The sequence below is a fragment of the Nicotiana tomentosiformis genome, chromosome 8 (genome assembly GCF_000390325.3).
Source record: "Nicotiana tomentosiformis chromosome 8, ASM39032v3, whole genome shotgun sequence".
NCBI lineage: Eukaryota > Viridiplantae > Streptophyta > Magnoliopsida > Solanales > Solanaceae > Nicotiana > Nicotiana tomentosiformis.
Genome location: NC_090819.1, coordinates 121,377,830 through 121,395,582, shown reverse-complemented (window position 1 = coordinate 121,395,582; position 17,753 = coordinate 121,377,830). Strand labels below are relative to the sequence as shown.

Sequence of the window (17,753 nt, the reverse complement as noted above, 5' to 3'; positions counted from 1 at the left end):
TTCAAAAAAGGATGTCTCTATTAAAGAATGTTGTAGGTCTTCTTGAAATATTTGATTGTCAAAAAGTATTCCGCCGCATCTTGATCTCTATGTGAATATCCGAGTTTAATGGGCTCTTGGGCTTGAACAACATAAATGGGCTTGTCTTGTAGGTGTCCAACTTAATAGTCTACCCCAAATGTATTTGGAGTCTTGATCCAGCGAAATTCAGATGCTTCTTACCAGGCAATATCTCATTATGAATCATGAAAGTGAACTTCTAAACTATACATGTAATTCTCTTCTCATGGATTGTTTTTAAGTTTCAAATAGAAGAATTACATCTTACTTTTATTTTATTTCCCGTATGTCGCTTCTCCAGCAACGAGCCAGAGAAAACTTGTGGTGATGGTAGAATTTGCACTGACTTGAATCTATTTAGTGATAAGCTCGTTAGTTTCTTCAAATTTTCCTCGATTCCGCACGGTCTTCCTTTTTTATTTTCTTGTATGATTAACTTATCCATTAGCTCTCAAGCAAATAAAGAAAGAACCAGATTGATCAAATGCATCAGGGTGTACTATAAGTTTTTCTACTTTCTAAAATGATTCAATAATAATAAGATGAATACTAGACAAGTCGAGAATAGATCAATCACTATCTACCCTTGTTTTTTGTTCTATTACTACATTCTTAATTTTGAAGGCTGGATATTAAGACTTAGTAGATTGAAGCTTTTCATTCATGACTTCCTCAATAGTAACAGCTCGACCTATCTTAATCGAAAGCTGTGCAGCAACTCCAATAGCTACTGAAACCAAACCATCATGTAAACCAACAGCAGGAGCTTGTTCTCCTCTTGCTCTTACTGCTGACAAAAAGTAGAGGTGCTCTAAGTAGCTTGAACCATGATGTAGCCCATCATATCTGTCAAAGAAAATCGAATTGAAAACATGAGGAAATTATAGCGATAACAAAGACTTAATAGCTCAAGATAAACCAAATGAATTACTTTATTCGCTTATCTTCAGCTAGTAAGGTTTGTACACCATTTCTTCCTTCAGCTCGTGTACCCCAACGCACAATGCCCTCAGGCACAAGTGCTTCGCCCTGATAAATTTGAGAAAGAACATCAAAGGAGGAGGGTAAGTTAAGAGCAAACTTGGCAAGACATTCATAAGTGGGAGTTTATTACAATATCTGTGTAAGAAGAAAAGCGGAATCCGGTGCACTAAGCTCCCGCTATGCGCGGGGTCCGGTTCTTACCCTGCATTTCTGCAAGAGACTGTTTTCACGACTCAAACTTCACATGGCAACAACTTTACCAGTTACGTCAAGGCTCCCCTTCATTTGTGCAAGAAGAGAAAGGGGAAAAAGAGGGTAGGAGATTTACCTTTCCAATATCACCTACTACAGATATTTCTTGCTCATTTTTACTTCCCTCAGCAAACATACAGAGGTCAAGCATGCCGCGGCAACCATTGTCGAATTCCACAATAACATAAGCATTGTCAATTATATCAGGCGCCTGAATATCGAAAACAGAAGTAGTTAAACCATGTCACACAAGACTAACATCTCCCAAAACCATATTTAATTAAGCATGCTTACTCTGCTTTATCTTGAATTGTTCAAAAACTTATGTGGATATAGCCAGTCGTCAACCCTAAACTACCTGGTAGTGATCAGCTAGCTCCACAATTCCAGTATTTCCAGACGAAATAGGACCAATAAAAGGTAGTTTTGAAATTATGAATCATGAAAAATTAGCCAAGTTTTCTTTCTATGTTTTAGATAGATGGCTGCTAAATGTTGGCTTTTGCGCTCTTTGAAATGCTATTGCTAGAGATTATTTGTATCTAATCGAACTTCTGTAGCAAAAAAAGTAAATTACCCGTCCATCATATACTTCATCTTTGTGATTCAAATCCATTGCTCCAGAAGCCATAACACGAACAGGATTAGCTCCAATGAAAAGCCTCATTAGATCAAAGAAATGACAGCATTTCTCTACTAGAGTACCCCCAGTGTTGCAGTTGAACCTATTCCAATTATCGACCTATAAGAAGAACAAGTCATTAGCATTTGTCACTACAATGGAAGTACAAGTTGTTAGCTGAATAACCACCTTAACTAGAAAGGGAAACCGATGTTCTCGAATTGCCACCATCTTCACTTGTCCTAAAGCTCCTTCTTTAACAATGTCTATCAGTTTTGCAACAGGTGGCATATATCTGTACTCTAGCCCAACTTGTACCAACATATCAGATCTCCTTTTGGCAGCAGTTATGACCTGATCCATATTTCAAAACCATTTCAGAGTATAATAGAGGGAAAAATTGAAGATTTCATAGCTGAAAACAAGTGGCCTAGAAACTCTAAAGAAGTTTAGCTGCCGCTACCCGTGCAATATGTAAGTGTATATTTTGAAGCTTTTCTTTTCTGTTTCTCTTGGAATGAGAGGTATTTGAGATACTACTGACCTTTTGGCAGTCTGAAACATTTGTACACAAAGGCTTCTCCACCAATACATGATGGGGTTTTGGATGATTGATGATATCCATTAGAATCTCATAGTGAGTCATGTTTGGAGTTGAAACTACCACCACATCACAGAGCCCACTTTCTAACATCTGCTTGTGCCCTGCAAAAACCTGTATATGCAACGACATATCACAATCAACATGTTAAGAAAAAAAAAGGCAGCCCGGTGAACTAAGCTCCTGTTATGCGCGGGGTCTGAGTAAGGGCCGAACCACAAGATCAAAATGTTACTTATCATAAAATAAAAATAAATAGGGGGGGGGGGGGGGAGTAAGAGAGCATGAAAAAACAATGTATGTCGTCCCTATATTATGCTTTTGCAACTGATGCTTACAAAGTCTTTCATGGACCATGATTCATAGCAAAATTTAGAACAAGAAAAGCTTAATGCTTGGCCAAGTTTTAGATTTTGAGCCCGCTTGGATTTGTTGATTGTAAATAGCTGATACGCTTGAGGTGTTAGAAAAATATTTTTAAGTGTTGAAACTGATTTTTTAAATAAGCACTTACGTGTATGGATAGACGTGCTGAAACTGATAATAAACAGTTGATATGTTTGGTAGAAAATCGTTGATTAGCTGTTATTTTGGTAAAATGACTAAAATACTCTTAAAAACTTTACAAATGATTATAAATTAAAAAGTTTCTTTGTAAAGAAAAGGATAAACAACGAAAGAGAGTTAGAAAATTTATTTTGGGAAAATATTTTGTAAATTAAAAAATATTATTAAGGATAAACTAGTAAAAGCCCTGACCAAACTAAAAGTGCTTATAAGCTGAAAAATCACAAGTTGGGGGTGACCAACTTATGACTTATGACTTATTTTAGCTTATAAGCATTTTGTATGTTTACCAAACGCGTAGATAAGCCAAAAGGTATTTATAAGTCAATTTGACCAGCTTATAAGCCAGTTTGACCAGCTTATAAGTTTAGCGAAAGACAAGGGAAACTTTTCAAATTATCAAGCATCTAGTACTGTTACTCAAGACTTTTCTACTCATAGTTAGTTAACCACATTCCAAGCTCAAATTCAAGGATATGTTATATGTATATCCTTCTTCCTTCCGGCAGCAAAAGAAAGACATATCACTTTTACCAAGGTGAGGTTTCCATTCATATATTTCAGAACTTGAAGGGCTTACAACACAAAAATTATAAGTGATTTAGAGAATAAAAGTGAAAAGCAATTTGTCATATGCGGACATTGAATTCCAGCAGCAACAAAACTGGGAAGAAGTAATCCTAAAAGTTGAGAAAAAACAGTAAGGATTTTTAAAACTCCATAAGAGTTAAGAATGTAACCGTTTTTTAATTTTTAATTTTTTTGTTTACTTTCGAAACTTCTAACAAATTGAAAAGCCAGACCATTCATTGTTTCTAGACACATGAATTAATGATAGTGTAACAATTATAACAATCTTATGAAATTCCGCCAGATATGGATCCACCTTTTTTGCAGTTGGTGTAAATGTACCCATTGCTTTCGGCTAGAACTACCTAAATTTTTTAAAATATACATTTAAACTATGTCCAAATTCATTGTTAGCAACATGTAGTGAGTGCAGTTGTACTCTGCCCCAATTAATCTAAAATCTTGAAAGTGCCTTTGAACAGGCTGAAAGTGCCTTTAGGCTATAAGCATGTAGCCTAGCGATCAATGAAGTACGTGAAAATCAGGTTAGGCAGTTACATGACGATCAATCAGGTACATAATGAAATAAAAAATTTAGTTGTCAAAGTTAATTGGGAAACCAATGTTATAAAACCAAAGTAATAAGAAAACATAAAAGTGACAGGGTGATTTAATTCATACCTGGAGAGGCCAGTTAAACGATTCTGCTAACTTTTGGGCATACTTTTGAGAAGGGACATATGGGTCTGCTATGCAAACAACAGCAACTCCTTCACTTTTGAGATGATAAAGATTGATTAAATGTTCTCTTCCCATCATCCCAACACCAATTATTCCATACTTAACTATTGCTACCATTGCTGCAGAGTGTAACTCTGATTCTTGAAAATAAAAACAGAGAAAACAGAGCTCCACAAATCTCTCACAAATACTCTATAATGCAGTTACAAGTTGGTCACTTGCACCATATATATATATATATTACCCTAAGATATGAAGTTGTTTAGCAGCGGAATAAGCCAGTGATACTTGCATTAAGGTATGCCATCTCATTGGATGCGGCCCTTCTCGGAACGCGGTATGCTTGTGCACCGGAATATTTTTTATGAATTGACCAATTGTCATTGTATATTTTTAGCATACAAATAATAAAATAAAATAAAATAAAATAATAATTCTGCAGAAAATTAAAAATAATAAGTACTATAGAATAATAAGTGTTGCGCGGCTGCATGACTAGGTCAAGGTGTGCTGCAATAGTATTATGTCAATTTGGATGAAAGAGACTCAGAGATGTGAGGAGTTGGACTATTAAAGAAGTATATCTTGTAATTATTGAATGCCAATATTGTGTAAGGAAGGAATATTATATTATTCCAATTTTAGAATATTTTCTTACCATTATTTTAGTCATATGATTATGTACGTTCCATACTTGGACATGTAGATCTTTCTTTAAAAATAATTTTTTGTCTATCCTAATTAAGGAATCTTAATTGTTATGTGGTATAAAATTCCAACCTTAAGAACCTAAACCTACTTTGACCAATGTGCATCCACCTTTCATCCATAGTAGCCGCCACTGCCACTATAAAGCCGCATATGTGAAGAAAAAAATTGTCCATACCCGTATTTACACCGGATTAAATATTTTAAGTTAGGTGGTAGATGTATATACGAAAATTATATGTATTGCATTGTGAAAAAAGTGCCGAAACCATATTTAATGAAGGGGTTCAATTAAATCATCTTTGTTAGAAATTGTATTGTAATATAGGTGAATACTCTTTTTACGTGTACTAGATTTATTGTACGTGCGTTGCACGTGTGCTTAGCGTCAATCAGTAAAATATATACATACGAAGAATATGTAAATCAAGTTATCAAATGCTAAGTTTTAAAATGTGTGCATTAAGTTAATATTTTTAAAATAAGTAACTTTGTACATAGAAAAGTATAGGGAGTTTGTCATTTATTTGAATGAATACCAAAAGAAAGAAATTAATTAATGGCAACTAACTTAGAATATATTTTGTCTTCTAATGTTTCATCCTTATTGTTTTTAATGTTTGCATTTTTAACCGTTTGAATCTTACTACTATATTATAATCGATTTTATTATAAATTTTGAAAAGAATGATTTGGATTTCTCGCCAATTAGTTAAATTAAAGATTTTTTTTTTGTTAATTAGGATTGTTCTTAACGTTAAAGATAATATTTTCTGTTGATTCAAATCTTAATATTAGCTCATCCCAAGTTTTAAATATTTAAATGTAATTATAATTTTTATCCAATAATTTTTTTACGTTCAGTATAATAAAAAAATCATTCAGGGTACGCGCATTACACGTGTATCCTATCTCAATGAGCGTTTGAGTTCTGAAATAAAAGTATAAGTTCCTGACAATGATTATTAATATTGATATTGTACGTATAACTAACTCAATTAAGAAAAAAATGCTTCATGAAAATCCTCAATCATCAGTTAATAATTCAACTTAAAATTTATGCCAGGTTCTAATAAATAAAGCTAGCACGTTTTCTTTTCAGTTTCAGTAGTACACATAGTCATTGAAAACATAAATAGCGGATAGAACTTCACACATATAGAAAACAACTATTAATCCACAAATTTTAGATGAACACAAAATCAAAGTGCCCTATAAATGAGAAAAGACATTCAAAAAGATTAATAAAGTAAGCTAGTAAAATACAATTGAAAGATGGCTCATCCATGATATACTTACTCCAGAGAATGACTTAGAATTAGATTTGAAAGTGTATTTGATGTATCAAAGTGGAATTAGAATTTAAATAATTCTAATATTGATTAACTCCATTTGTCGTTATATTTGAAAATAATTAGTTTGGAGAACACATATTTCATCTTAATTTGAAGGACATATCTTTTGAAAAAATCTTACGAAAATTGTAGTCATTTATGTAATATGATATTAAATCTAAAAATGATTGATACATCTGTTTTTGGTAATTAAATTTTGGTTTTTTTTTTTTATGATTCTTCAAAGGGTCATTAATATATATATATATATATATATATATATATATATATATATATATATATAAAAGAGGTTCGTCATATAGTTTTTAGAATAAAATGGTTCACACGTAAAAGTTTTGAGCACATGTATTTTATATTAATTTGAAGGGCATATCCTTTGGGGTAAGCTAACAAAAATTGTAGTCATTTTTGTGATATAATATTAAACCTAAAATGATCGAAATCGTTATATATTTTTATTATAATTATTCAAACAGTCATCAAATTAACACTAATTAAAAAAATTATATCTTTCTTTTAGAACTATTGGAATGAACAGCTAGGTCATATAGTTTTTAGGTTAAAAAATAGATAATTAAGTAATGTAAAATCTAAAAATGACTAATACTGAATGTGTATTTTACAACCAAAAACTTATTACGTATAAAAAAACCACAGAGAGCCAATTGTTGGAATAGATGAAAAATAAAAATAATAATAAATGTCAACTCATTTTGAGTGCTTATTGTTTCATTCTTATTTCTTCTAGTATGACTTTTAACCAAGTTAATTTTTAACACTATATTATAATTGACTCGATTTTATTTTCTAATATGTTTCATCATCGCTAGTCTTTTTTATTGAAATATATCTATTTAAGCCAAGATTATTATCAACCTGAAGATAGTTTTACTTGCATGATAATTTTCAAAAAGAATAAATTTGATTTTTTGCTAATTAGCTGTTCCAAATACTTAATTATTAATTTTCAGCAATAAATGAATAAAAGTTATGTTTTATTGATTTGAATTCTTAATATTAGCTCATATCAAATTTTAAATATTATTATAATTATATTTTATCGAATAAAAATTCTTTTGTCAAATTGTAAGAAAATCAAATGAGTGGGAAATCGTCCATGCAAGTCATGCTCCAAAAGAAGAAGAAAAATAAAAACAAAAGCAAAATTTTGTAAGATCTCACAGATTTGACAATCACTATATACCATAAATGAATTTTAAAATTCGATTGTCCTTTTAGAAATCATAATTATATTTTTAGCCAAGAAATCTGTCACGACCCAAATCGATGGGCCGCGACGGGCACCCGGTACCTTACTCATCTGAATACCAACATAACGTATCTTTTCGTATCATATTATCATAGATAACTGAGTCGGAGAGGCTGCCGTGAGATAGGTAGAATACAACATGTAATACCAACTTATACATAAGACATATGAGCCTATAAGACCAAAATAACCACTCGTATACTGAACATAGGCCGACAAGGCCATACAATCTTTTACGTACATGGCATCTATCTATGAGCCTCTAAGAATACATAATTGTCATAAAGGTCGGGACAGAGCCCTGCCATACCAAACAATACACATCTAAATCATACCGACCAAACAAGCAACTCCGAAGCAAATGGAGTGCACCAACATATTTCGCTGAGCTGATCGCCTACTTGGAGGACTCTCGACCTGCCTATCGAGACATGCGGGCATGAAACACAGCGTCCCCAGATAAAAAGGACGTCAGTACAAATAATGTACCGAGTATGTAAGGAATAGAAATTAGTAAATAACAGACATGATAGAAACATGGAGTAAAAGACTCGACATGTACGTCTGCATAGCTCTGTGAATCATTTCATTTTTTATAATGTCATGCATATGCGTATAAATGTCATACCATGCATAGGTATATGCGTTCATAACATCATCAAGCCTTTGAGGACATCCCATCATATTATTTCGGCCACTGTGGGCAAATCATCAACGTATACCAGCTGATCAAGTGGTGGTGAGTATATAACGCCGTAACCTTTTTCCATATCTCATATACATATAATATACGCGTATATAACGCCTTCTGGCCATGGGTCAATGTACATGTATAAATGCATGAAATGCATAAGAAATACGTTAATAAGATTTCTCGAATATCATAAAATCAATATGCCTTTCGGACAAATTTTATCAAATATGTATTTTTCTAAGACCCATGAACAGAAGATATAATAATAATTCACACGGGTAATTAAGAATATAGACACCCCTAGTATTTCTATGAATAGAGTCATTTATGAAAGTTGCGTATTTTACTCATTTCGTTTGTATCATTTGGATCATGCCAAAAAGAAAGAAAAGATAGTCTTAACATACCTGAACCGATTCTCTTGACAATTCCTCTAACACACGTATTTTGCGATGAAACACGTAACGGCGGATTGAGGTAGGGAAAATCCGTATGATATTCTTGAGAAAGATTACACCGTACTCCCTTAGAATTTGCCAAATCTCACGTTCTTAAGACGCCATGAAATCTTGTTTGAAACTGATATATGTATCTCTCTTAACATGCCAAATCTCTCTTTAAATTGATATATGTTCTTAAGGTGCCAATCTCACGTTTTGAAGGAAATATTGAAGTAACTCACGTTGCTAAGATGATATGAAATTTGGTTGAATCTTTGCTGAACGTTGTCTAATTTTGATCATAATATTGTATAACCTTTCTTGCTGAAGTTCCTCCGTAACTTTGAAGATGAAGTATATTCATTTTTGTGAATTTTGTATTGGTGGGTGTGGCCCCACACTTTTGATGACCAAGCCTTTAAATGTGTCACCTTATCATTTAGCAAAAGAGTCACATTTTTTTATTTGTGAGTCACTTTCATTTGCTGCCACGTTTGGGCACCTTAGGCTTATCCAAGATTCCTTAATCAACTTTGTTTTCGCTCACTAATCTAATAATTAACCAATTACTCATATACTTAAGAATTATCTCAAATTACTTAAAATACTACCCGCTTTTAACATACCTTATACACCTTACTATCATGATCATGTGGTATCTTGTATGTCACTAGTCCATAAATACCGGGTATTTTAACTCGGACCATATTTTATCCCAACATATCACTTTGACGAAAATTTATTTTCTTTGATTTGCTTACCCTGTCACCTTCACGAATTTACTCATCACTTGTTTGAAATAGCATAATGCTTATAATCTCAAAATAATCTCATTCCCGAACTTACGTCGATTAGCTTACGACGAAACTTTAACGTACGAAAATGCGGAATATAACATCTCATTTATGAGCTTATATCGATTTATTTATGACGTACTTCCACGTACAAAAAAAATATGGTGTGTAACATCATTCCCCCCTTTGGATCATTCGTCCTCGAATGTTGACTGATGCACTTATTATTTTCATGACTTATGTCTTCTGAATACTTTAGTACTGTCCTTGCTATCTAGGCAACTGTTCTGTGAATAATTCCAAAGGCCAGGACATTCCCCCCTTTAGGCCTCTTTCTCACACCACGACTTATGGTCGGAATCCTTCCAATCTCGTAACTGTTGCTACCTTCTATCATGTAGCCTGTACAACTCTGACCTTGTAAGTGCGCCTATGCGACTCTTCTCTCCCTTTTCCTCCAGCTTTTAGCCCATCTCTAGGCCTCACTTTGTAAACATATACATAGCTTGATAAGATGTCCGTCTGGGCATCTATAGGTATACTGAAGTTCTTAGCTTGGTACTTTGTTGATCTTACGAATATCGCTATATCTTATTTCATAGGCCCGGTTATCTATCCGCATGCCTTTACTACATTTAAGTAGGTCATAATATACCATAAATCTTGCCTTGATTTATTGTTACTGAGGTCTGCTACCAAACTCAGTTTACTCTCATTGCTTATCCCATATATATAAATCTAAGTTCTTTAATGCTTCCTTATTACTATTCATCTTAAGTATGACGGCCTGATCTCACCTCATACTGTTGAACTTTTACCCATCTATTGTTGATTCACCTTAATGTTGATCTATTATATACCATTGATAACTTGATCTCTTATGTAACACTGCCGCTAGGGCTCACGTCTCATCGGGGATATCTGGAGTAATTAGATTGATCCACCTAGGGGCGATAATATACTTTCATAACCGTATTTTGTAGCATACCAGTATGACTCACCTTACATGGGTATTTTAATCCCGTACAATTCATGAAATCCTCTTCAAGTCATTACTCAATCGAAGGCCCAAACGTCATCCTTTATATAGCACAATCACATCCTCATTCCACTACCGGGGCAACATTCCATTTCTTCTAGATGCTATTAGTCTTAGATCCCTTTGAGTTCATTTAGGCTATACTGAACTTTCTATAACTTAGAAAAATCATTAGCTCTCTTGTTTTCATGGGCTTAATCCCGAGGACTTATCCATTCTCGTCACTTTCTCACTCGCCCTTTCTCATCCTTACTCCTATCATAAAACTTTGTCGCTTTACTATACTTTAACTTGCGACCTATACGTATCTATTTATACTATTCGCAACCTTCCTTCAACTTTCTTGCACCATAGATTTCCTTATGGTATTCTGGAGCATCAAGCGAGACATCACATCGTCTCTAACTTTTCTTTGCTCTCTTGGTTAGATCTCTCGGTACCTAGAAACCATAGGCTGGAAGATATGCTACTGACAATGCCGCTATTATTCCTGGATACTGAATCCCCGTGCTTCTAGCCTTCTATCCGAAGTATGGACTATTTACAACCTTCTGCATTTGAGTATCTCGTACGTTGTTCACCTTTACCTTACTTACCTTAAAATATCGCCTCATATTCTTCTCTCTCTTTCATAACCTTCCTTGCACACAAGTATAATTCACATCCTCAACTTGAAGCTTTATTATAATACTTGCACCTCTGGTGCATGCACAATCCGGTGAGAGCTTCATACTGACTTCTTATGAGGCTGGTACTCTTCTAACTGGCTGTCTTGTTGAGTCGTTATAGAATATGGTTGTTGTACTATCTCTCATGTACCTCTGATATTAAGAGTGATCCTGCAATATTCTCAATCACGAGGTCTATAATTTTCTGGGTCCAATAATCAGACTCCTGATTTACTTCGTTGATGTAACTCTTTACTTTCTTCTTCCTTCTGATAAGCCTTTAGGCTTAAGCTATCTTCCAATCTGCGGCTCATGGTATTAGTTATTACTTTAGCCTTTCATGGACGCTCTGGAATATCCGTGATACCATCATTTAACAATTCAATCCTTTGTCTATTACCTGGACTTAATTTTTTTCTTTTAACTTATTTCGGAGTTTTCTACGGCTGTATGATTGTCAACATATATGCTGCATGGATAATACTCCGAAATCTTAAGTGCGTTCATAACGTAACTAACTTTGGATCATTGATCGAATAATTCCTTTTGTTCCTTCTCAGCTTTCTTTAAACGTAAGCTATTACTTCTCCTGGTCGTTCTGCCACTTGTTGCGTGCATACTTAGCTTATCTTAATTCCCACGCATACCGGAATTTTGTGCAACTCATATGGTCTCGAATATTACTTTTGGTTTCATATCCCGCTCATTAGCCACGATAGGTGCCACTTTCTTATGGGGTGCATACAATATTGTTGTGAGACTGTTGTTACAAGACCATTTCCTCTTTAGGTCACTGTGCTTAGGTTGAAGCCTTCTTCCTTATTTTCTCAGCTAGTCTTTTGTTGTAGTACTTAGGGAAGACCCTCTGATTCTTGTAAAGCTGTGAGCTTATTACATCGCATACCCAATAAAATTTTTGATGTCCTTCCTCGCCTATAATTATCCGTAGTTACTTACCTCCACGCCTTTGTGCTTGTAGGGTTTGCTTCTGAACTGATATTTTGGCCGTCTTCCCAGTGGCATTCTCTTTTATTTCCGTAATACTCATACGGTACGTTTAACTACCCCAACTCCTATCTGAATATTTCTCAAGGATCAAGATATCATTATCTGCGAGACTGGATTCACTATGTTGGGGTTCACTATGTTTATCTTCCACGATCTGCTGATTTGTCTGTATCCTCTTGTCTCGCCATAACTAGGCTCTTCCTGAATCAACTGCTAACTATTCTTTGGCCCATTCTCATATCAATATTTCGCGTAATCTTTCTTGGGTAATTTTCCTTTGTCTTAACTTACGTCTCGCACTGGCTCCTTATCTATCAATAATATCTCGGGCAGGGACCCTTACTTCCTTTCCTTGACGTCGTGTTTGCATAATGTTCTGGAATCGTAGTATCTCTGTAGGCTTTGAATAAGTGCAATCTCATCCCTTTTTCATTTTTTTATCGCACTCTTCCTTTACCATTCTATAATCACTTAATTCTGACTTAATGCCATATCACTCTATATTTCCCTATTTATGGAAGTACTAAGAGTTGGAGCTATGACGATCTACCTATAGATGCTTTACCTCTTTATCTTTGGCGTCTTTTCACATCATCGATGACCCTTACTCGTGATGGTGACACTTAGTGTAACTGGCACACATAGTCCCTTAAGCTTAACTTTTCTCATATTGCTTGCTTTAGGAAAGCGTCTTCCTGAATGACCTTTAAAGATTATTCTTCTGTCGTCCACTCTATTATCGCCGGAACGCAATCTCTGAAATTCTCATGGTGCCGACTATTACTCAGTCCCTAGTTCATGTTTAGTTTATCTTGTTCATCAGCCCATACTGATTTCTATTACTCTGGAGTCTAACCTTTCCTTCTGGTAGTCGCGTTAGAGTCACGAACTTATTTCTTGAAATGAGGATATGACTTTATGGCCTATACTCTTTTGTTGTCTCAAGGCCTGTCACCTCTCGTCTTTTCCTTCACTTGACTATAGACTCTGTAATACTTCCATCTTTTGATCTACCGTTGTCATCCATGTATTATATCTTACTCATAATGCTTCATTAACTCTTTTCTTATTTTTCGCTAACATTTATGTCTATCACTTTATTCAGAAAACTTTAACAAGACATTATTTTGATTTTAGCTCCCCTTTCCCCATCCACTGGCTCTTCGGGTCGCATAACATTTTCACTCTACTAGGGACGAGAGTTATACTAAGATAATATTTATCCCTTCCAGACTTCTAGTGCCTATCTTTGTAGTACTCATATCTGGTTGTACTATTTTAAAGTGCACCATCTGGGCATCTCACAAGGAGATCTATTAGCTTATTTGCAATATCCTTCGGAAATGTCATCTAACGCTAATAATCCATCTACTATTTTGGGTTACCCTAACCCCAGCTAGATCCTGATATCCTGCCTTCTCTTATACTACTTCTGTTAGCCTCCATATGGCATAAATGAGATGGGTGTGGCCAATTGTACATACCTCTGTTATTGTTGAAGGTAAACCAAAAGGCTTATATTCCTCTGCAAAAATCTTCATTAGCTCGGTAGCTCGTACCCTTTTTAATCTTGCTTCTTTTACTTGCTAAAACTTATATCTACCTTTCAATTCTCTTATTCCTTTTTACCATTAGAGTGGATAGACATTTTTGCCTTAGGGATCCTTATTAAGAAGTTTTACACATCTTAGTACACACATGATCTACCGAAGACCTCATATTTACTCATCATAAGCATCATGAAAAATCAAGTTCCTCTGACTCAACTCTTCCACAACTATATCTCTTACCAACCGTCTTTCTGGATGTAGGTATCGTCGTATTATGAATAAGATAGAGTTTAGGAAATTGAGTTCTTACAACTGAGCTCTACCACACGATCTAGAGTAAGAAGAAAGAGTGACAGTCCTAAATGCCCTATAATCTCTTGCTTATAAGTGTGGTGCACAACACACCAATACACAAGACTCTACTAGATACGACTTGTAGACTCCCTAGGACAGAACTGCTCTGATACCACTTTTGTCACAACCCAAACCGATGGGCCGCGATGGGCACCCGGTACCTTACTCAACCGAGTACCAACATAACGTATCTTTTCGTATCATACTATCATAGAAAACTGAGACAGAGAGGCTGCCGTGAGATAGGTAGAATACAACATGTAATACCAACTTATACATAAGACATATGGGCCTATAAGACCAAAATAACCACTCGTACGCTGAACATAGGCCGACAAGGCCATACAATCTTTTACGTACATGACATCTGTCTACAAAGCCTCTAAGAATACATAATTGTCATAAAGGTCGGGATAGAGCCCCGCCATACCAAATAATACACATCTAAATCATACTGACCAAACAAGCAACTTAGAGCAAATGGAGTGCACCAACATATTTCGCTGAGCTGATCGCCTACTTGGAGGACTCTCGACCTATCTATCGAGACCTGCGGGCATGAAACGCAGCGTCCCCAGGCAAAAAGGACGTCAGTACAATTAATGTACCGAGTATGTAAGGAATGAAAATCAGTAAATAATAGACATGATAGAAGTATGGAGTAAAAGACTCAACATGTACGTTTGCATAGCTCTGTGAATCATTTTATTTTTTATAATGTCATGCATATGCGTATAAATGTCATACCATGCATATGTATATGCGTTCCTAACATCATCAAGCCTCTGAGGGCATCCCATCATATCATTTCGGCCACTGTGGGCAAATCATCAACGTATACCAGCTGATCAAGTGGTGGTGCGTATATAACGCCGTAACCTTTTTCCATATCTCATATACATATAATATACGCGTATATAACGCCTTCTGGTCATGGGTCAATGTACATGTATAAATGCATGAAATGCGTAAGAAATACGTTAATAAGATTTCTCGAATATCATAAAATCAATATACCTTTCGGACAAACTTTATCAAATACGTATTTTTCTAAGACCCATGAACAAAAGATATAATAATAATTCACACGGGTAATCAAGAATATAGACACCCCTAGTATTTCTATGAATAGAGTCATTTATGAAAGTTGCGTATTTTGCTCGTTTCGTTTGTATCATTTGGATCATGCCAAAAAAAAGAAAGGATAGCCTTAACATACCTGGACCGATTCTCTTGATAATTCCTCTAACACACGTCTTTTGCGACGAAACATGTAATGGCAGACCGAGGTAGGGAAAATTCGTATGATATTCTTGAGAAAGATTGCACCGTACTCCCTTAGAATTTGCCAAATCTCACGTTCTTAAGATGCCATGAAATCTGGTTTGAAACTGATATATGTATCTCTCTTAACATGCCAAATCTCTCTTTAAATTGATATATGTTCTTAAGGTGCCAATCTCACGTTTTGAAGGAAATATTGAAGCAACTCACGTTGCTAATATGATATGAAATTTGGTTGAATCTTTGCTGAACGTTGTCTAATTTTGATCATAATATTGTATAACCTTTCTTGCTGAAGTTCATCCGTAACTTTGAAGATGAAGTATCTTCATTTCTGTGAATTTTGTATTAGTGGGTGTGGCCCCACACTTTTGATGACCAAACCTTTAAATGTTACACCTTATCACTTAGCAAAAGAGTCACATTTTTTATTTGTGAGTCACTTTCATTTGCTGCCACGTTTGGGCACCTTAGGCTTATCCAAGATTCCTTAATCAACTTTGTTTTCGCTCACTAATCTAATAATTAATCAATTACTCACATAATTAAGAATTATCTCAAATTACTTAAAATACTATCCGCTTTTAACATACCTTATACACCTTACTATCATGGTCATGTGGTACCTTTTATGGTACTAGTCCATAAATACCGGGTATTTTAGCTCGGACCGTATTTTATCCCAACATGTCACTTTGACGAAAATTAATTTTCTTTGATTTGCTTACCCTCTCACCTTCACGAATTTACTCATCACTTGTTTGAAATAGCATAATGCTTATAATCTCAAAATAATTTCATTCCCGAACTTACGTCGATTAGCTTACGACGAAACTTTAACGTACGAAAATGCGGAATGTAACATCTCATTTTCGATCTTATATCAATTTATTTATGGCGTACTTCCACATATAAAAAAAATATGGTGTATAACAAAATCCACTATTTCAACTAAATTTATTATTATTTAATTTTTTTTGTAGATGTCATAAATTATCTTGGTACAATAATTGATAATATCTGAGTGTATTATTGATTCTTGCTCAACATTTCAAATAATTATAATAGTCAATTTAAAACTTTTGAAAATAAAGATACAATGTAGAATAATATTGTTAATGAAATAGTCATATATATTTTTAAGTATTTTAGTATGTAAAAGAGTTTTACCTAAATCAAAACATAACAAAAGTTACTCTGTTATCTTCCAAGAACGTGGTACATCCTCTTTCATTTTTGATTTAATTTTCGGTATTTGTCCAAAAGGTAAAATTCTAAATACCAAGTGGTTACATCCTCTTTTGTTAGTCTTTTTAATTCTTTCCTTTTCTTACTATTCATATATAATTTATTAAGTGTAAAGATTTATATAAAATAAAATATTAATATTTTTAAGTTTTAAATATTAAGATTTTCTACGTAGTCCAAATAAGGAAGAATATAATATATAAAATGTAGTTGATTTTGTAGTCTTGAATATTAGAAAAATAATTAAATGAGTATTCCTACATATTAGGAAAATATTATCCAATGTAAACTCTATTTTTAAAAGGTAAAAAAGGCGAACGATATTTCGCTAAGTGCTTTCGTACTTTTAATATAATATAGATATAGATTATAATTTCTTAAATATAAGCGAGTTTTGTTTTTTTGAATTCTCTTGAATTTTGTGTTTTACAATTGCGTGTATACTAGCGATTATATATTTAAAAAGTTTATACATTTTCTTGGCACTAAATTTGCCAAATAATATAGACAAATAACAGCCCACTACTCTATCTTCTTCTCAATCATATTATTCCTATACTAGCCAATTTCAATGATGTTAATTTTAATTTTTTCCTATACTTGTTCACATATGATACTCTTCTAATTTATTGTTGATGGCTACTTTAAAATCAAGTCAATTTATCAATATTCCAATACAAAATCTTATCCTATTTCGTTGTATAATTCTTGGATATTGGATACTTCTGGATATATGTGCATGGACCAATTGCTCTGCAATCGTGGATATGTGTCACCCTCGAAAAAGACATACTTCAAGAAGTACCTAACTTACCCACCTCTCATCACTTATAGATTATAGATTCGATCCGTAGAAATAGTCACTAATGCTTCCATTAAATTAGACTGTCTACATCACACGGTAGGAATACAGTTCTTCTTTGAACCTTGCATGAATGCGGATA

General features: G+C 34.2%; 1 protein-coding gene and 1 long non-coding RNA gene across 2 annotated transcripts; both read right to left on the bottom strand.

Annotated features, from left to right (window-relative positions):
• Nucleotides 1-557: 557 nt before the first annotated feature.
• On the bottom strand, nt 558-4,613 carry LOC104099557 (uncharacterized). Its single transcript, XM_009606590.4, has 7 exons — nt 4,338-4,613; nt 2,463-2,633; nt 2,108-2,272; nt 1,874-2,038; nt 1,373-1,507; nt 992-1,089; nt 558-906 (listed from the first exon to the last, which is right to left on the bottom strand). Exons 1-7 carry the CDS (start codon nt 4,512-4,514, stop codon nt 693-695), a joined length of 1,125 nt encoding a protein of 374 aa, XP_009604885.1. The 5' UTR covers nt 4,515-4,613; the 3' UTR covers nt 558-692.
• Nucleotides 4,614-8,706: 4,093 nt separating this feature from the next.
• On the bottom strand, nt 8,707-15,890 carry LOC138896954 (uncharacterized). The gene is made up of 2 exons (XR_011410591.1): nt 15,497-15,890; nt 8,707-14,827 (listed from the first exon to the last, which is right to left on the bottom strand). It is a non-coding gene; the product is annotated as an uncharacterized lncRNA (long non-coding RNA).
• Nucleotides 15,891-17,753: the final 1,863 nt, after the last annotated feature.